Consider the following 17492-nt stretch of genomic DNA (forward strand, 5'->3'; position numbering starts at 1 on the left):
AAACTCATGTTGGTAGCTTCGAGAACACTGTCCAACCATCTCGTCCTCTGTCGTCCCCTTCTCCTTGTGCCCTCTATCTTTCCCAACACCAGGGTCTTTTCCAGGGAGTTTCCTCTTCTCATGAGGTGGCCAAAGTATTGGAGCCTCAGCTTCACGATCTGTCCTTCCAGTGAGCACTCAGGGCTGATTTCCTTCAGAATGGAGAGGTTTGATCTTCTTGCAGTCCATGGGACTCTCAAGAGTCGCCTCCTGCACCATAATTCAAAAGCATCGATTCTTTGGCAATCAGCCTTCTTTACGGTCCAGCTTTCACTTCCATACATCACTACTGGGAAAACCATAGCTTTAACTATACGGACCTTTGTTGGCAAGGTGATGTCTCTACTTTTTAAGATGCTGTCTAGGTTTGTGATTGCTTTTCTCCCAAGAAGCAGGCGTCTTATGAATAAGACACCTGCCGAAATGCCCAGGTGACATTCATTCCTAAAATAAATGCTGATATCCATGAGTTTCCCCGCTCCTTTGCAACCTATGCATATGCAGAGAAAACAATGTATGAGCATAGCTGTCAATTTCCCCCATTTTTAAGGGAAATTCCCTAATTCCAAATAGGATTCCTTGCAAGAAAAGGGAAAAGTTGGCAGCTATGTGTATGAGACGTTAGTTTAATTGGGAGTGGTGGAGAGAAGCACACGTCCGACAAGTTTAGAGGCATTTTTAAAATTATGATCTGTCCTAGTGTTTGAACAACAGTGAACCCTAGCCTAAAGGTTGGGTTGCCACACTTTCATGACTCAGCACATGGCAGCAAGTTTCATGATGCTGCGCCAGCTCGTACTGCTTGTTGGCAAGTTCAGCTTGTGCTCTTGATAAGTTCAGCTGGAGGTGACACTGCAAACAGCAGTAAGAACGTGGGAAGCAGTATCACTTACCGTATTTTTCGCTCTATAGGACACACCCGACCATAGGACACACCTTGTTTTAGAGGGGGAGAACAAGAAAAAAAATGTCTCCCCCTCTCTGCTCAGCACCCCTTCAGGGAAGTGGCAGGAGAAACGGAGCCCCTTCCATTTCTCCTCCCGCTTGGCTGAAGGGGTGCTGCGCAGCTCTCCCTCTCTGCTGAAGCCAGGAGAGTCTTGCTCTCCCGGCTTCAGCAAAAGGAACCCGAAGCGTGCAGAGCGCAGCGGGAACTCGTGCTGCACTCCGAAGGCTTCAGGCAGCTATCCCTGAAGAATGGAGAGCGAGAGGGGTCAGTGCGCACCGACCTCTCTCGCTCTCCAGGCTTCAGCGAAAGTAACGCGAAGCCTCCGGAGCGCGGAGGGAGCGCTGCCTCTGCGCTTCGGAGGCTTCGAGTTGCTATCGCTGAAGCCAAGGAGCCTGCATTCGCTCCATAGGACACACACACATTTCCCCTTAATTTTTGGAGGGGGAAAAGTGCGTCCTATAGAGCGAAAAATACGGTAAATAATTTTTGCATTGTGCTAAATGCATAAGCAAAGTGAGTCAAGTGCTCGGTATGCAGTCACACTCACAATGCCCCCTCCCCCCCCCCCGTGTAAGGTACACCTACATGAAAAGCACATTTCTGAATTTTGTTCGGTAAGGCAGTTTGCTGCATATAAAAGCTAAAGGACCTCTGGACGGTGAAGTCCAGTCAAAGGCGACTATGGGGTTGCGGAGCTCATCTCGCTTTCAGCCGAGGGAGCCGGCGTTTGTCTGGGTCATGTGTCAGCATGACTAAACCGCTTCTGGCGCAATGGAAGCCAGAGCGCATGGAAACGGCGTTTACCTTTCTGCCACAGTGGTGCCTATTTATCTACTTGCACTGGCGTGCTTTCAAACTGCTAGGTTGGCAGGAGCTGGAATGAGCAACGGGAGCTCACCCCGTCGTGGGGATTCGAACCGCCAACCTGATCAGCAAGCCCAAGAGGCTCAGTGGTTTAGACCACAGCGCCACCTGCGTCCTTTACCTTTACTGCATGTATAGCTTAGCTTGCTAAAAGCCAACCTTTCCCTCCATGAATGAGGAAGCCCTTGCAGACCATTTGTGAGCTTTTACACCCATCATGGGCAGCTAGGTTGCAGGAAGTATGTTTTGCTTTCATAATACAATTGTATTACCTAATCTTGGAGAAGTTATTTCCTCCCCCTTTTATTTTACCCATGGGAGAGACTCCCAACAAAATGTTGACCTCCCTATTGTTCACTTTAATGGAGAGGGCAGGGACCTGATCAAGTTCCTCCATAGCCCTATGAAAATAATTGGCTCTTAACGTAAACATCTCAGAACAAGCACCTGAACCATGGCACAAACTTTTCTTAAACCTCATTTCAGTTTTTGAAATCCTTTATTTTTTTTAGAAAAAAAAACACAGCAATTTGCATACACTATCTTCAGAAACAGAAGGACAGCATTTCACAGACTATTTACAGATGAGTAACTTCACAGCTTAGGGATTTCCATTTCCCGTGCCTGATTCGTTATTCGGAGGGTCAACTATTAGTCTGGGTTCAATCAACGCATCCCAACTTTCAGTTATCTAAAGGGGGGGAAAATGCATGTAAGACTCAACATGAGCAGATCAGATACATGCCATTTCCCCAGCATTAACCCTTTTAAATAAATTTAACGTGTTTAAACTATTTTGTATAATAAAATCAATTTTAACACACGCTTGCCCAAGAGACAAATTGCTGAACAAGACCTATGTCTGATAGCTTCGAGGCTGAATCGGTTTCTCTCCCTGGCTGCATTCAGGCATCATAATAAACATGGCAGGAATGAGTCTAAGCAAGCCTGAGGCTTCCTCCCACTTCCCAGGGCATGTGACCATCAGGAGCTCAGAAGCCTTCACTTATTTCAGTCAACCTGTGGTTAAATCTCTATGACTTACTGAACAAGCCAGCTTCGTGTACCTTGTTTGAATTTGCCTCATTTCAAGCAAACAATAATTCGGGGGGGGGGGGACAGATTGTCAGGGCTGAATGACACATAAAGCTGCAGTTCATTAAAAGCAGAAGCGGAAGCTTCCAATCTCATCCCTGTTGCCACGTTGGATAAGGCGTGTGTTAAGCCCAAAGGTCACCTAGGCTTCTTCCTATCGCAATAATGTCAAAATGATTGCATGCTCTAAGTTAAAACAGTAGACAAAGTGCCAGCACTTCAGTATACTTGCATGGATTAAGCAGTATTTCGTTTGCACACAACATCTGAAACAATGCAGACTTCTATAAATATTAAAAATAGGGAACTAGACAGAGAATTTGTATTGGTACCAATTTATTTCTTGGTGTGATATTTAGTGTCTTAATCAACAGGAGAACCAGTGAAACCAATGGACTGGTTTCATTTGTTCCGCTTTGAGTATGAGGGTTGAATTCAACACAGCACTAATACAATTGTTCCGTAAGCGCGAGGATTTCTCCGTGTGCAACGCCATGCTTTCCCTTCTCCCCTAAATATGTTGCAAGGGTTCCCCCAACCTTCTAGAGCAGATCTGGTGAGGGCACAGAAAAGTCTCCTTGCACTAGTGGTAAATTTTGCACTAAAATGACTAGTTAGTTGAACGCTGCCCCAAATTATTTGGATATTGCCCTTCGAACACAAAATAATAATAGTAATAATAATAATAGTAAATTTATTTATACCCCGCCCTCCCCGGCCAGAGCCGGGCTCAGGGCTGCTAACACCAGTAAAATTACAGTAAAAACATAATGGGGGAAGCAATTTAAAATACAGGTTAAAATGCAATTTAAAATGCAGCCTCATTTTAAAAGTAGCCCATAGATCAAAACCATAAGGGGAGGGAAACATAAGGGTCAGACTGAGTCCAAACCAAAGGCCAGGCGGAACAGCTGTGTCTTGCAGGCCCTGCGGAAAGATGTCAAGTCCCTCAGGGCCCTAGTCTCTTGTGACAGAGCGTTCCACCAAGTTGGGGCCAGTACTGAAAAGGCCCTGGCCCTAGTTGAGACCAATCTAACCACCTTGTGACTTGGGACCTCCAAAATGTTGTCATTTGTGGACCTTAAGATCCTCCGCGGGGCATACCAGGTGAGGCGGTCCCGTAGGTACCTGGGTCCTAGGTCTCTATAAGGAGAATACACTCCAGCACAGAGAATTCCAGCAGGGCTCAACAGAGCTCTGTTCCCTCATGTCTCCCCCGAACACACCTTGGCACATACAAATGCTGTATTACAGGCAGTTGGGGGACAGTCTGGGACACCTCTCCTCTCTCCTCTAGCCTGTCCTATAAGACAAGTAACTTGCAGTGCAAAGGGTTGAGAATCCTCCACGCACAGAGTCACTGCAATTGAGTAGAGAATGGAATGTGCCCTACGAATATGGTAAAAAAAAAAAAGGTCATTGGAATAATGTTAAAGGAGGCTCCTGCAAATTAATTTCAAGAAAGTGCTACCCCCATACCTTCCTGTCGTGAGATACAGCATATTCTATTCTTTCGGCTCCATCTGCAGACTGGTAAACCAGATCAAACTTCCCTGGCTCTTTTGAAACTTAAAAGAAGAAACAAAAACCACAACAAATACAATTAGAACATTCATACAAAGGTTTGGAGGTACTTAGAATGTGACTGGAAGTTGCAAGGGTGGTTATGTAATTGGGGCTGCAATCCTATAACCACTTTCCTGGGAGTAAGTCCCATTTAACACAGTGGGACTTATTTCTGATGCATAAACAATCACACTGTAACGTGCAGTTAAAGCAGAATGGCGTACAATTAGTAAAGAAAAGTCAACTTTAAAAGAGAAGTTGCTGCCTTTCATATGAGAAAATATACTGGGATGTAGCCAATATTAGTTGTGAGAGCAGAACCACTGAAATGAATGAACATGACTAACTTGGGTCATAGAATCATAGAATTCTAGAGTTAGAAGGGACCCTATGGATCATTTAGTACAACCCCCCCACAGTGCAGGAATATGCAGCTGTATCATATGGGGATCAAACTCCAGCCTTGGCATTATCAGAACCACACTCTAACCAACTGAGCTATCCATTAATTTCTGTGGGTTTACTCCAAGTAGAACTTGCTTGAATACAATCCATATTCACATTCAACTCCGAAGTTGCATATCTCTTACCTGATGAGAAAGAAAGAATTTCAAGTTCTAGCTGTTTGTTAGCAGGATTCCAACTGACAATTTTTCCTTCCTTGAAAAGTAAAAAAGAAAAAAGAGAAAGGAAGAAACGCGGTGTTTATTCTAGGTCGAGAACAAATGGACAAATGTCATCTGTCCCACATTTAAATCCTGTACAAACTGCAATAAAGGTAAAGGGACCCCTGAGACCATTAGGTCCAGTCGTGGCCGACTCTGGGGTTGCGGCGCTCATCTCGCTTTATTGGCCGAGGGAGCCAGCATACAGCTTCCGGGTCATGTGGCCAGCATGTGGCGAACCAGAGCAGTGCACGGAAACGCCGTTTACCTTCCCGCCAGAGCGGTACCTATTTATCTACTTGCACTTTGACGTGCTTTCGAACTGCTAGGTGGGCAGGAGCTGGGACAGAGCAACGGGAGCTCACCCCGTCGTGAGGATTCAAACCAACCTTCTGATCGGCAAGTCCTAGGCTCTGTGGTTTAACCCACAGTGCCACCCGCGTCCCACAAATTGCAATAGATTGGCATAAATCATTAGAATGCCATTATATACACAAGGGTGACCCAGGAACAGAACTCATGGATGGGGCTAAAGATAAGAGCAGGCTTGATTCTCAGTAGCAGGCTCAACAGAGATAGAGCAGCATTAGTCCATGCCTGATCTGCCTTTGTCTATCACATGCACAGTGAATTAGTACCATTTGTTCCTATGGGGGGAAATAACCTTTGAACTGAAAAGACACTGCTGTAGCAAGGGCAAAGCCTGATTTTTCTCCTTTAACCTTGGGTGGTTTAATCTTCATAGGCAGAGATCCTCACAAAGGAATGCAGTATGTGTGTGTGTGAATTAACAATTTCACACTCAAGAATTGAATCAGAAGCCAGGACCAGCACAGAAGCAGCTTCAAAAACTAAACTCCTCTTGTGGAAGAAACTGCTCCCTGTCAAGAAAATGGGGTCATTCCAGAGCATTCCCCACCCCAACAGGTGCTGAGAACGCTCCTTTACTTTTTCCTAAGTAAGTGAATACCCACCTGCCCAGGGTTTCCCAAACTTGGGTCCCCAGCTGTTTTTGGACTACAACTCCCATCACCCTGAGCTAGCAGGACCAGTGGCCAGGGGAGATGGAAATTGTAGTCCAAAAACAGCTGGAGACCTAAGTTTGGGAAACCCTGGTATGCACTATGAGACTGTATGGTACAATGGTTATAGAGTGTTGGCCTATGACCTAGGAGACCAGGGCTTGAATGTCCACTAAGCCACGGAGTTCCCTGGGTGACCTTGGGACAGTTACCGTCTTCCAGACTATCCTAACCTCTCAAGGTCGTTGTGAGGATAAAACGGGGAAGGGAGAATCATCTGCGTTGCCTTGAGCTCCACGGAGTAACAGGTGATATATACATGAAACAAATAATCTGGATTCTTTCCTGCATACTGACGAATTCTTAGCGAATGTATACAGACAAAGTTCGTGGAATGTTCATTTATTTTATTAAGCCACACAAAACAGAAGCTCATTCGGAAGAAGAAGGCTCCCCCACTGGCAAAAAGTTAGCAGTGCATGTTTCTCTCTTTCCCTTTGCTCCTGGGCATTAAACGTATGATACTATAAAAGGGACGCGGGTGGCGCTGTGGGTTAAACCACAGAGCCTAGGACTTGCTGATCAGAAGGTTGGTGGTTCGAATCCCCGTGATGGGGTGAGCTCCCGTTGCTCAGTCCCTGCTCCTGCCAACCTAGCAGTTTGAAAGCACGTCAAAGTGCAAGTAGATAAATAGGTACCACTCCGGTGGGAAGGTAAACGGCGTTTCCGTGCATTGCTCTGGTTCGCCAGAAGCGGCTTAGTCATGCTGGCCACATGACCCGGAAGTGGTACACCGGCTCCCTCGGCCAATAAAGTGAGTTGAGTGCCGCAACCCCAGAGTCGGTCACGAAAGGACCTAATGGTCAGGGGTCCCTTTACCTTTACTATGTAGTGGATTTTCTTGGGATAGTTCCCTTCCACTCTATGATTCTAAAAGCTTGGTGAATCCAAATTTGAACTATGCAACCTTCTGATGTGTCTCATGTTCTTAACCGTTATTAGAAGAAACAATGAGAAATGGCAATATTAAAAGGCCAAGATGCAATCTAGCTTAAAAAAAAAAAATCCATCAAAACACAACGAACAGTAGTCAGTCTCAATACCTTATAATCAGATACTTCAGGAGTGTAATTTTCAGTTAGCTCCAAAAGCTGTTGAAAGAAAATCAAACAGAAAGCATGAGACAAGCTGGTAATCCTTTTCCTTTTCTGGAAAAGCAACACAATTCCAACAAAAGAAGAATGGTTATTAAAATTAAGTGAGTATCTCAAACTAGTAAGACTAACAGAATTATTAAGAAACCAACCAAGTGGAAAAATCAGAATGGGATGTCTTTGCAAATTATATGAGAAAAGCAAGTTCCCATAATTATGATTGGCTTAGCCTAGATTAAAAACTCCACAGGTAAACAAATTGTCTCTCCAAAATGTGTAAAATGATTATAGACAACCAAGATATGAGATTATAGGAACCATATAGTGGTCAAAGGAAGTCAATCTTTTTATTTTATTTCTTTGATGTATTTTTTCTTTCTTCTCCAGCGGGTGCAGAATGCTTCAGCGAGGCTCCTCACGGGGTCTCTGCCATGGGAGCATATTCACCCAGTGCTTTTCCAGCTGCACTGGCTCCCGGTGGAGTACAGGGTCAGATTTAAGATGCTGCTTTTGACCTTTACAGCCCTTCACGGCCTAGGACCCTTGTACCTATGAGACCGCCTCTCCCAGTATGCCCCATGGAGAGCCTCAAGGTCCATAAATAGCAACACCCTAGTGGTCCCGGGCCCTAAGGAAGTTAGATTAGCTTCAACCAGAGCCAGGGCCTTTTCAACACTGGCTCTGGCCTGGTGGAACGCTCTGTCTCATGAGACCAGCGCCCTGCAGGATCTGATTTCTTTCCGCAGGGCCTGTAAGACAGAGTTGTTCCGCCTGGCCTTTGGCTTGGAGCCAATTTGATTCCCTCCCTCTCTTCCTTTTTTTCCTTTCTCCTCCTGTGATGAGGCTGCATTTTAGTATTTTAAAGTTTCAATATTTTAATGTTGTATTTTAATCTTATTTTTAAGTTGTAGTCATTCAACTCGTTTTTATTATTGCTTGTTAGCTGCCCTGAGCCCGGCCTTGGCTGGGGAGGGCGGGGTATAAATAATAATAATAATAATAATAATAATAATAATAATAATAATAATAATTTACTACCCGAAGGAGTCTCAAAGTGGCTAACATTCTCCTTTCCCTTCCTCCCCCACAACAAACACTCTGAGAGAACAATATAAATCTAAATTGGATTTTTCTGGGGGGCAGGAACCACACACACATTGATGCATTAATTTATCTAAACTGAGGAAGGGGGCACATCAGCTGATCTAGATGTCAGAATGGTAGGAACTCTGGTCCCTGTTCGCAAGTAATCAAATCCCAGGTTCAGTCCCTAGCTTTTAAAAGTTGCAAGGCATGAGAAGCTTCTTCCTCAAGTCTAGAACTGTGGACAATAACCAGAGCAAACAATAGCGGGCTGGGCGGACATGTCGCCTGACTTCACATAAGACAGCTCTGAATGGTTTCTACTTGGATGTGCCTGTTCGTGGATGATGATGAGGTCTCCATCTGACTCTCCTTCTCTGGTAACATCTCTGATAGAGTAGCTGCCCTACTAGTCCCCGCAGGAATCACCTACTGATGCACCTATTGAGTGGCCGCCAAGACCATATAACACCGGTCCTGGAAGACCAACATTGGCTCCCAATATGTTTCCGAGCACAATTCAAAGTGTTGATGCTGACCTTTAAAGCCCTAAACGGCCTCAGCCCAGTATACCTGAAGGAGCGTCTCCATCCCCATCGTTCAGCCCAGACACTGAGGTCCAGCTCCGAGGGCCTTCTGGCAGTTCCCTCCCTGCGAGAAGTGAGGTTACAGGGAACCAGGCAGAGGGCCTTCTCGGTAGTGGCACCTGCCCTGTGGAACGCCCTCCCATCAGATGTCAAGGAAATAAACAACTATCTGACTTTTAGAAGACATCTGAAGGCAGCCCTGTTTAGGGACATTTTTAATGTTTGATCGCATTATTATTATTATTATTATTATTATTATTATTATTATTATTATTATGTTGGGAGCTGCCCAGAGTGACTGGGTGGGGTATAAATAATAAATTATTCTTATTATTATCTTTAATCCGATTTTGAGCCTGAAGGAGAAATTATGTTGAAAGCATAATCAACAATGGTGGTTGCTCACCATTTAACAACTGTTAGAGAGACAAAGTTTCTTTTCTTTTTAGCCAGCCAGTATCTTCCTAGGGTTTGTATTTTCAGTTTAAATACACATTTTTAATTTAAGTAAGTTACCTAAGTATTTGTGCAGTCTTCTTGGACTTCTGTTTGCAGTTCTTATTATGTATTGCACTCCTTTTTTCCAGCAAGGTTAACAGAGTGCAAGAAACAATTTAATCCACCCAAGTACATATGCAAATAGGCGAGAATATGACCTTTCAAGAATCATAGATGCTTGAGGAGTTAAAGACTTCATGCCAGAACTACGTTAACACTACAAGTATGTATTTTTTAGTCTACCTCACCCAACAGAATGTGCTAACACACTCATCATAAGAAGTCTTGACTCCAGCCCTCAAATTCCTGCCAATGTTACTAGTGTCTTCCCTACATACAGCTTGCAAGATGATGGAAGAGCAGGATAAAAATTATCTAAGCAAGAAGCGAGGAACAAAAATGTTTTGAGATTTCATACCTTAAAGGCAATTTTCTCTCCTACTTGTGGAGGAGCAGCTAACAGAGGCAATATGCTATAGTCCTTCTTAGGAGCTTCTGGTGGATTCTGTGAAACAATGATTAAAAACATTATCATCCACAATCAAACCCAGTAAAAAGCATTAATGTGATATAGAGGGCAAAAGACGGCAGGGGAAAATTGCAGGAAAAGCCAGAGGCAATGAGAGAACTTCCACATGCAGATGCACTCTACCTGGGTTCCAGATATTGGGAACAACCAGGGATGGAAAGCCACCACCTTCATGTCCTGCTTGTCAGGTTTCAGAGGTACAGTGGTAGTCCCGCAAGACGAATGCCTCGCAAGACGGAAAACTCGCTAGACGAAAGAGTTTTCCGTTTTGGAGGTGCTTCGCAAAACAAATTTCCTATGGGCTTGCTTCGCAAGACGAAAATGTCTTGCGGGTTCCTGCTGGTTTTTTTCCCTTTCCCCCCCTTTTTCTAAGCCGCTAAGCCGCTTATCAGCTGATCCGATCAGCAGATAAGCCGCTAAAAGCCGCTAATAGCGCTAATCCGCTAATCCTTCAATGGGCTTGCTTTGCAAGACGAAAAAACTGCTAGACGAAGAGAATCACAGAACGGATTCTTTTCGTCTTGCGAGGCACCACTGTATCTATATTTCCTCTGCAGGCGACAAAATATGAAACCCAATGCTGCTGTTCCAATTGCTGAAAGTTTTCTGAGGCTGTGGAAGTGTCTGCTAACATCTGGAAAATGTTTTCCAGTTAATAATAATAATAATAATAATAATAATAATAATAATAATAATAATAATTATTATTATTATTATTATTATTATTATTATTATTATTTTATATCCCTTTTTCCAATTCTCCCTTCCCCCAGCACCTCCTTCCATGCTGCCCTGAAGAGTACCTCAACTCCCTGGAACAGATTTCCAGGGGACTACAGTAGAAAATCAGCAAAAAAACAACTCCCATTCTCTTAAGCTAAACCCTTTTTGCAAGCAGAACGGCAGCACTGGATTTCTTCACCCACAATGCTCATTTGTGGGCTACTATTTTGTACGTAATTTAGGGTGTAGGCAGGGTCATCACGATCACACTAACAGTTACACGCTTTGCTTTACACCAGTTTTTCTTTTAATTTTGTGAGTTATCCAACAGTGTTCCATCGCGAACAGCTCAAGATACACGTTGATCTACCCACATGTAGGTGAGGAATCATATGATTATATGCTGCCTTAGTTTTTAATTTGATTCAACACATGCAATTATTATTAATATTATTTTCAGTTGTTACCCTTGAGAAACGTAGAAAATAACAGGATATATTTATCCGAAAGTCTTCAAACTTACACAACCCTTCAAAAATTTGGTAAGGAACCAAATGGTACATAATACTCTTTTATAATTTATGATAATTTAGAATTAAAATGTATTTTCATGTAATATTTGATACTTCCAGCTGATGAAGGTGAATACATCGAAACAGGGCCCTGTCCTGGTTTCTAATCCATAACTGACTTCTGACTTCTGCTCTATGATTGAAATTGAGTCTTCATCTGCAAGCTGATAAATTATAAGGATCAACATTATTGTCAAGTGAAAAAGAGAAAATCTTTGTAACGAATTATTGTGTTATTCCTGTCTTTATGAGTTTGGGTTTGTAATCTCTGTTAGAGTTTGCAATCTCTATTTGAGTTTGTAATCCTTGTCAGAATACATACGTTTGAATGGATTAGTTTTTGTTACTATTGACTATTGATTTGTGAGTAGGGACCAATCCCACTATTGAAACCTACATTGGCCTGAGTTCTTGGTGTGCTTTTTTCTTGGTATATTTAATAACAATAACTCCAACTTATTTAATGTTAATGGAGACTAAAGCAGGCAGTCGCCAGCAGACTCACCTGTATAATAACTGAAGAGTTTGTTGCTACTTCGTGCAACTGTTGCTGCTTTTGCTGCTCACCGTTGTAATTGTGGAAGAAGTTAAGATTCTCTCCCCTTCCTCTTCCCCGGCCCCTCATCATCCCACGACATCCACGGACCCTAGGCCCTCTCCAAAAGGGGTTTTCTCCTCTGCCACGACCCCGCCTGCTGTCGCTGGGACTTATTTCTGGTCCACAAGTGACAGCTGGCAGCTGTTTCCCGCCATTCCCTCCCAACGCCTGACTGAGTGCAGAATTTGTCTTGGGTTTCTTAGCAGTGCAAGCCTCCAAGTCTGAGCTATCAGATTCTGAAGAGGAGCTTTTAGGTTTGCTCCTTGACGCCGGGCCTCCCGCAGTTCCTTGGCTATTATATGGCGGCTTACTTTTCAAGTTATTGCTCTTCTGCTCCTCCTGCTCTCCCGAAGTAGAATCTGAATCTGAACTTGAGGACGGACTCTTGGCTTTTTTACTACATGCTGCCTTGGGACTATCACTGCCTTTCTGTTTAGCGGCAACTTTACCAGCCGATTTCGCAGAAGAAGCCAGTTGTGGTTTGTTTACGTGCTGCGATGCCACCTTAGTTTGATGCGAGTGTTTTCGTTTTGCATCTGCTATATTGTGGTCACTCTCGCTTGATGAAGTGGAGGAGTCGCTTGAGGTTTCACGTTTCTTTGTGCCGGACTGTCCTACTGGGGTTTTCGCTGCACTTTTTTGGCTGGGGCTCAAAGAAAAAGTCTTGTTGGTCTTTTGTGAAGTGTTATTTATTTCTATGGCTTTTTCTTTTCTCCTTTTCTGTTTATCTTTGGTTGCCCGCTGCTCTTTTTCCCGGTCAACTTTTTTTTTTAACTTCTTGGAATGGCAAGTACTATCATCGCTCTCGCTGTCTGTGGCAGAGGATCTTCCGATCGCGTTTTTCCTTTTCTTAAGGGCCTTTGGGTCCTGAATGTTTGCAGCGCTCTCTTCCTGACAAGAAAGACGCTCACAGTTCCATTTGCCCTTCTTTCTTTTTCTGTGACCTTCATCTTCGCTGTCAGAATCTTTCACTTCCAACTTCTGCCGGCGTCGTTTCCTTCGTTTTTTTGATTGGTTACGAAAACCGTTGGCAATTTTATCATTATCTTCTTCCTCGATAACTTCCTCCAATTTGACTCTGTCGGGATATCATGCAAGAGAAAGTTCTGTTATGATCATGGCATCATTTATACATTGTTACTCTAAAAACATCCATACGTGCCAAACTTTAATCCTACACTGGCAAAGAAATCTTAGGGATTTCAGTTGAACAACCTGTTTGCAGTGTGTGTTTCATGTTCCTTTTTAACCAGCCTTTGGTCAATCTGTTTGGCATCCTATACCCTTTTAAAATGTGGCTCTTTTCTGAGGTTTTTTTAATTGGGTTGCTCTTTTTATTCTGATATATATGTTGTGATCTTTTCTGTGAACTGCCCTGAGACCTCCAGGGATTGGTGGTATAGAAACTCAATAAATAATAACTTTTAGCTAGCAACAGTATGCATAGTGCAGGCATGGCCAAACGTTGCCCTCCAGATGTATGGGGACTACAATTCCCATCATCCCTGACCACTGGTCCTGTTAGCTTAAGGCAGTGTTTCCCCACCGGTGTTCCGAGACGTTGCCTGGTGTGCCGTGGGAGGGAGGCGGGCGAGTCGGGCGGCGAGAGGCGGGGCAGCGGCGACGAGGAGAGGCCGCCCAGCGCGGGGCTCTCGCCGTTTGCCAGCCTGGCTGCCTGCGTGGCGCTGACGTCACGGAGCTGTAACGTGCCCCACATAGGCACACGCAGGGCGGCGAGCGAGCTCCCTCCCACATCCCATCGCCGCTCGCTTCGGCCGGCCTACTGGGCTGTCGCAGGCGGAAGGCCTGCGCATGCGCGAGGTTTTCGCGCCTTCGGGATTCCCTTCACACCTTCCTCCTCCCGGGTCCTTGAGAGCGCGGGAAGCGGCAGCGCGAGACCGGCGTTGAGCCTGGTAGGTATTGCGCTTGCCAAGGCAGTCATTTGGAAAATGAAAACTTGCAAAGCAAGCAACCAGTTCAATCTGAAGTACGTGTGTGCTTAATATCCTGTATCTGAAACCTGTTCTGCCCCCTCCCCCACACTTGGTGCCATTTTCATCTACACATGCAGCAGAGTAAGTTGACCCAGAATAGTACCAATTCAGATGGCAGATGGGAGAATGACAGTGCTGAATGCTTTCCCATGTAGAACAGTCCCTGCAAATAAAAACCTAGCATATTTGGAAGAGGGATACTAGCCTAACCATTACCTTCTATGCTGTTACTATTTTTTTATTTTTTTTTTTACATAAGTAAAAAGTGACCTTTCCCCATCTGGCATGGTGGTGTGCCTCGAGATTTTTTTCATGAAACAAGTGTGCCTTTGCCCAAAAAAGGTTGGGAAACACTGGCTTAAGGTTACCAGATTTTTTTTCAATGAATCCAGGGGCACTTTTCAACTTCAATGGATTTTGTATGGGGACTGATTTGTAGAAACGGGGACTGTCCCCAGGAAACGTGGACAACTGGTAACCTTATGTTAGCTAGGGATGGTGGGAGTTGTAGTCCCAAAACCTCAGGAGGGCCAACTTTGGCTATGCCTGGCATAGTGCGTATGTGTAAAAGATATCTGTAACCTGGAGTTCATACCTTGGAATGTATTTTGCCTCTACCGTTCCTTTTTAACCAGGCCTTTGGTTGATGTGTTTGACATTCTATACTCTTTTAAAATGTGGCTCTTTTTGGGGTGGGGGTGGGGTTGATATTGGGTTGCTCTTTTTATTCTGATTACAGTGGTCCCTCGGGTTAAGTACTTAATTTGTTCCGGAGGTCTGTTCTTAACCTGAAACTGTTCTTAACCTGAAGCACCACTTTAGCTAATGGGGCTTCCTGCTGCTGCCGCGCCGCCGGAGCGCAATTTCTGTTCTCATCCTAAAGCAAAGTTCTTAACCCGAGGTACTATTTCTGGGTTAGCGGAGTCTGTAACCTGAAGCGTATGTAACCTGAAGCATATGTAACCCGAGGTACCACTGTAGATATGTTATGATCTTTTCTGTGATCCACCCTGATACCTCCAAGTATAGAGCGGTCTACAAACTCAAATAATAAAACAATAATAATAATACAGTGGTGCCTCGCAAGACGAAATTAATCTGTTCTGCAAGTCTCTTCATCTAGCGGTTTTTTCGTCTTGCGAAGCAACCCTATTAGCGGCTTAGCGGATTAGCACTATTAGCGGTTATTAAAGGATTAGCGGCTATTAAAGGCTTAGCGGCTTAGCAAGGGGGGGGAGCAAAAAAAACCGCAACACTCGCAAGACGTTTTCGTCTTGCAAAGCAAGCCCATAGGGAAAATCGTCTTGCGAAGCAGCTCAAAAACAGAAAACCCTTTCGTCTAGCGGGTTTTCCGTCTTGCGAGGCATTCGTCTTGCGGGGCACCACTGTACCTTCTGAGCTCCAGATTTGGGGGGGGGGAGAGTCCTACCACCCACCCCCAATTGTCCCGTCCTGTATTTTGCCAGAACAAAGGGGCGGGGAACACCCCCCTCCCAGCAGTTCTCAACCTGTGGGTCCCCAGATGTTGTTGGACTACAACTCCCACCATCCCTGAGCTCTGGCCTCGCTAGCTAAGGGTGATGGGAGTTGTAGTCCAACAACATCTGGGGACCCACAGGTTGAGAAAGGCTGCCCCTAAACATAAGCCACCTGCTGGTTCGTTCAAAGTGGGGCGGGTTGGGGGGCGCCAGGGCGACTCTCACTCCCACCCCCGACCCAGCCCTCTTTCTTTCCCACCCCCCGAGCGCCCCTCTCAGCCCCACCGGAGAGAGTCGTTGTCCCTCACGATCCTGGCGCTCTCGGTGGGCGGCAGCAGCGCGCCGTCGAGGAAGAGGCTGAGCTTGGCGCGGCGGCTGAAGCCGAACTTGTCCCGGACGAGGCTGCTCAGGTCGGTGACGAGGCGCACCTGGCGGGGCTCCAGGAGCAGCCAGCACAGCCCGCAGGCCGGCGTCCCCGGCGGAGGGTAGTCGAAGAGCAGCCGGAGGCGCACGGGGGCCTCGCCGCCGCCGCCGCCGGTGGCCGCCGCCATCTTGGTGAGGTCGGGAGAGGAAGGTCGGGGAAAGGGAGATGGGAGGAGCCTCCGCTACGGCGCCCCGCGAGGGACGAAAAGGGAAACAGCTTTATTGATTTTAAAAGTTGCAAGCAGCATGCGTCTTGTTAAGTGAATAAATAAGAAGAATCACAATCTTTCACATGTATGCGTGTGAGAGAAAGAGATGGACATTTTTAAAAAAATAATATTTCTCCCAGCACTTTATGTTTCCATGGACATTTTTTTCCATTTCCTAAGTGCATTAGCAAACAAACAAAAAGGGAGGACTGGATATCAATTGCAAACGCAATCTTAGGAAAGATCGCTGGGACGCTGGGCTGAGTTACCGCAATCGGGAAGGGGCGGGAGTCGTAGATCATGGCAACGTAAAACCCGGCGACCGTGCAATCGACGCTGTGCTTGTTTTCCAACTTATATACTCGCTTCGAACTTGCAGCCGCTCCAAATCCTCGAAAAATTCCATCGACGGTGTCTCTGAAAAAGCTGGCATATCAATTGGGAAGGCATGGGAATTATTATTCTTATTTATATTTATACCCCGCCCATCAGGCTGGGTTTCCCCAGCCACTCTGGGTGGCTCTCAACAGAATATTAAAAACACAATAAAATATCAAACATTAAAAACTTCCCTAAACAGGGCTGCCATCAGATGTCGTTTAAAAGTCAGATAGTTGTTTATTCCCTTCACATCTGGTGGGAGGGTTTAAAGACTCTCTCAAGGCAAACCTGATTATCGTCTTCCAAAGCAACTACTCTATTCCGAACTTAAAAATGGAAAATGCTGGTGGACAACAAAAGAGGTTTAAAGACTCTCAAGGCAAATCTTTAAAAATGTAGTATAAACACCGACAACTGGGAAACACTGGCCTGAGAGCGCTCCCACTGGAGAACAGCCTTTTAACCAAAGGTGTTGTGGACTTTGAAGACTCTCGAACTCAGGACGAAAGGGAGAAACGTGCTAAGAGGAAGGCACGCTTGGCAAAACATCACCATGATCAACTCCCACCCGGAAACCTATATCCCCACTGTGGAAGGACATGTGGGTCCAGAATTGGACTCACTGTTAAGACCGTGTTCATGGAAGACACTCTTACTTGGCTACGAGTGATCACCAAAGAGAAATAAGCTTGTTTAGGAAGCAAAACATTTATTTAGGGATTTTTCCTTAAAAGACAAACAACAACAAAAACCCCTAGAAGACAGATGTTGCATTGTGTTGTGTCTGCCATCATCTTTCCTGAAAAGGAGTGCAAGGATTTGAGCTGAAATTCACCTTTGTCCTTCAAATGCAGAATGCGCGCCTGAATATTCACTGCGACTTTTGCTCCGATGTTTCTGGGTTCATATCCCATTATGTTGTATTTGCCTTTGAAAATAGGTTGAGAGGCAAGAGCTGGTAGTGCAACCTAAAACACAGAACGGTGCCCTGAATGTGTATACCAATTTTCACCCCAATAGCTCAGGGTTTCATGGCTTTGCCACATAAGAAACCAGCTTATAAGTG

At 45.1% G+C, this 17492-nt stretch overlaps 1 protein-coding gene across 1 annotated transcript; it reads right to left on the reverse strand.

The window, feature by feature from the left end:
• Positions 1-2329: 2329 nt before the first annotated feature.
• On the reverse strand, positions 2330-15979 carry COIL (coilin). The gene is made up of 7 exons (XM_082212535.1): positions 15699-15979; positions 11849-13019; positions 9938-10024; positions 7301-7348; positions 5101-5170; positions 4424-4512; positions 2330-2540 (listed from the first exon to the last, which is right to left on the reverse strand). Exons 1-7 carry the CDS (start codon positions 15962-15964, stop codon positions 2451-2453), a joined length of 1821 nt encoding a protein of 606 aa, XP_082068661.1. The 5' UTR covers positions 15965-15979; the 3' UTR covers positions 2330-2450.
• Positions 15980-17492: the final 1513 nt, after the last annotated feature.

The sequence above is a fragment of the Podarcis vaucheri genome, assembly GCF_965113315.1.
Source record: "Podarcis vaucheri genome assembly, chromosome: 2".
In the NCBI taxonomy this organism is placed as follows: Eukaryota; Metazoa; Chordata; class Lepidosauria; order Squamata; family Lacertidae; genus Podarcis; species Podarcis vaucheri.

Coding starts and splice junctions, on each gene's coding strand:
- COIL (XM_082212535.1), bottom strand. CDS start 15,964: ATGGCGGCGGCCACCGGCGGCGGCGGCGGCGAGGCCCCCGTGCGCCTC. Junction 5,171..7,300: donor CTGAAGTATCTGATTATAAG/GTATTGAGACTG, acceptor TTACTTTTCAAG/GAAGGAAAAATTGTCAGTTG. Junction 4,513..5,100: donor AATTCTTTCTTTCTCATCAG/GTAAGAGATATG, acceptor TCTTCTTTTAAG/TTTCAAAAGAGCCAGGGAAG.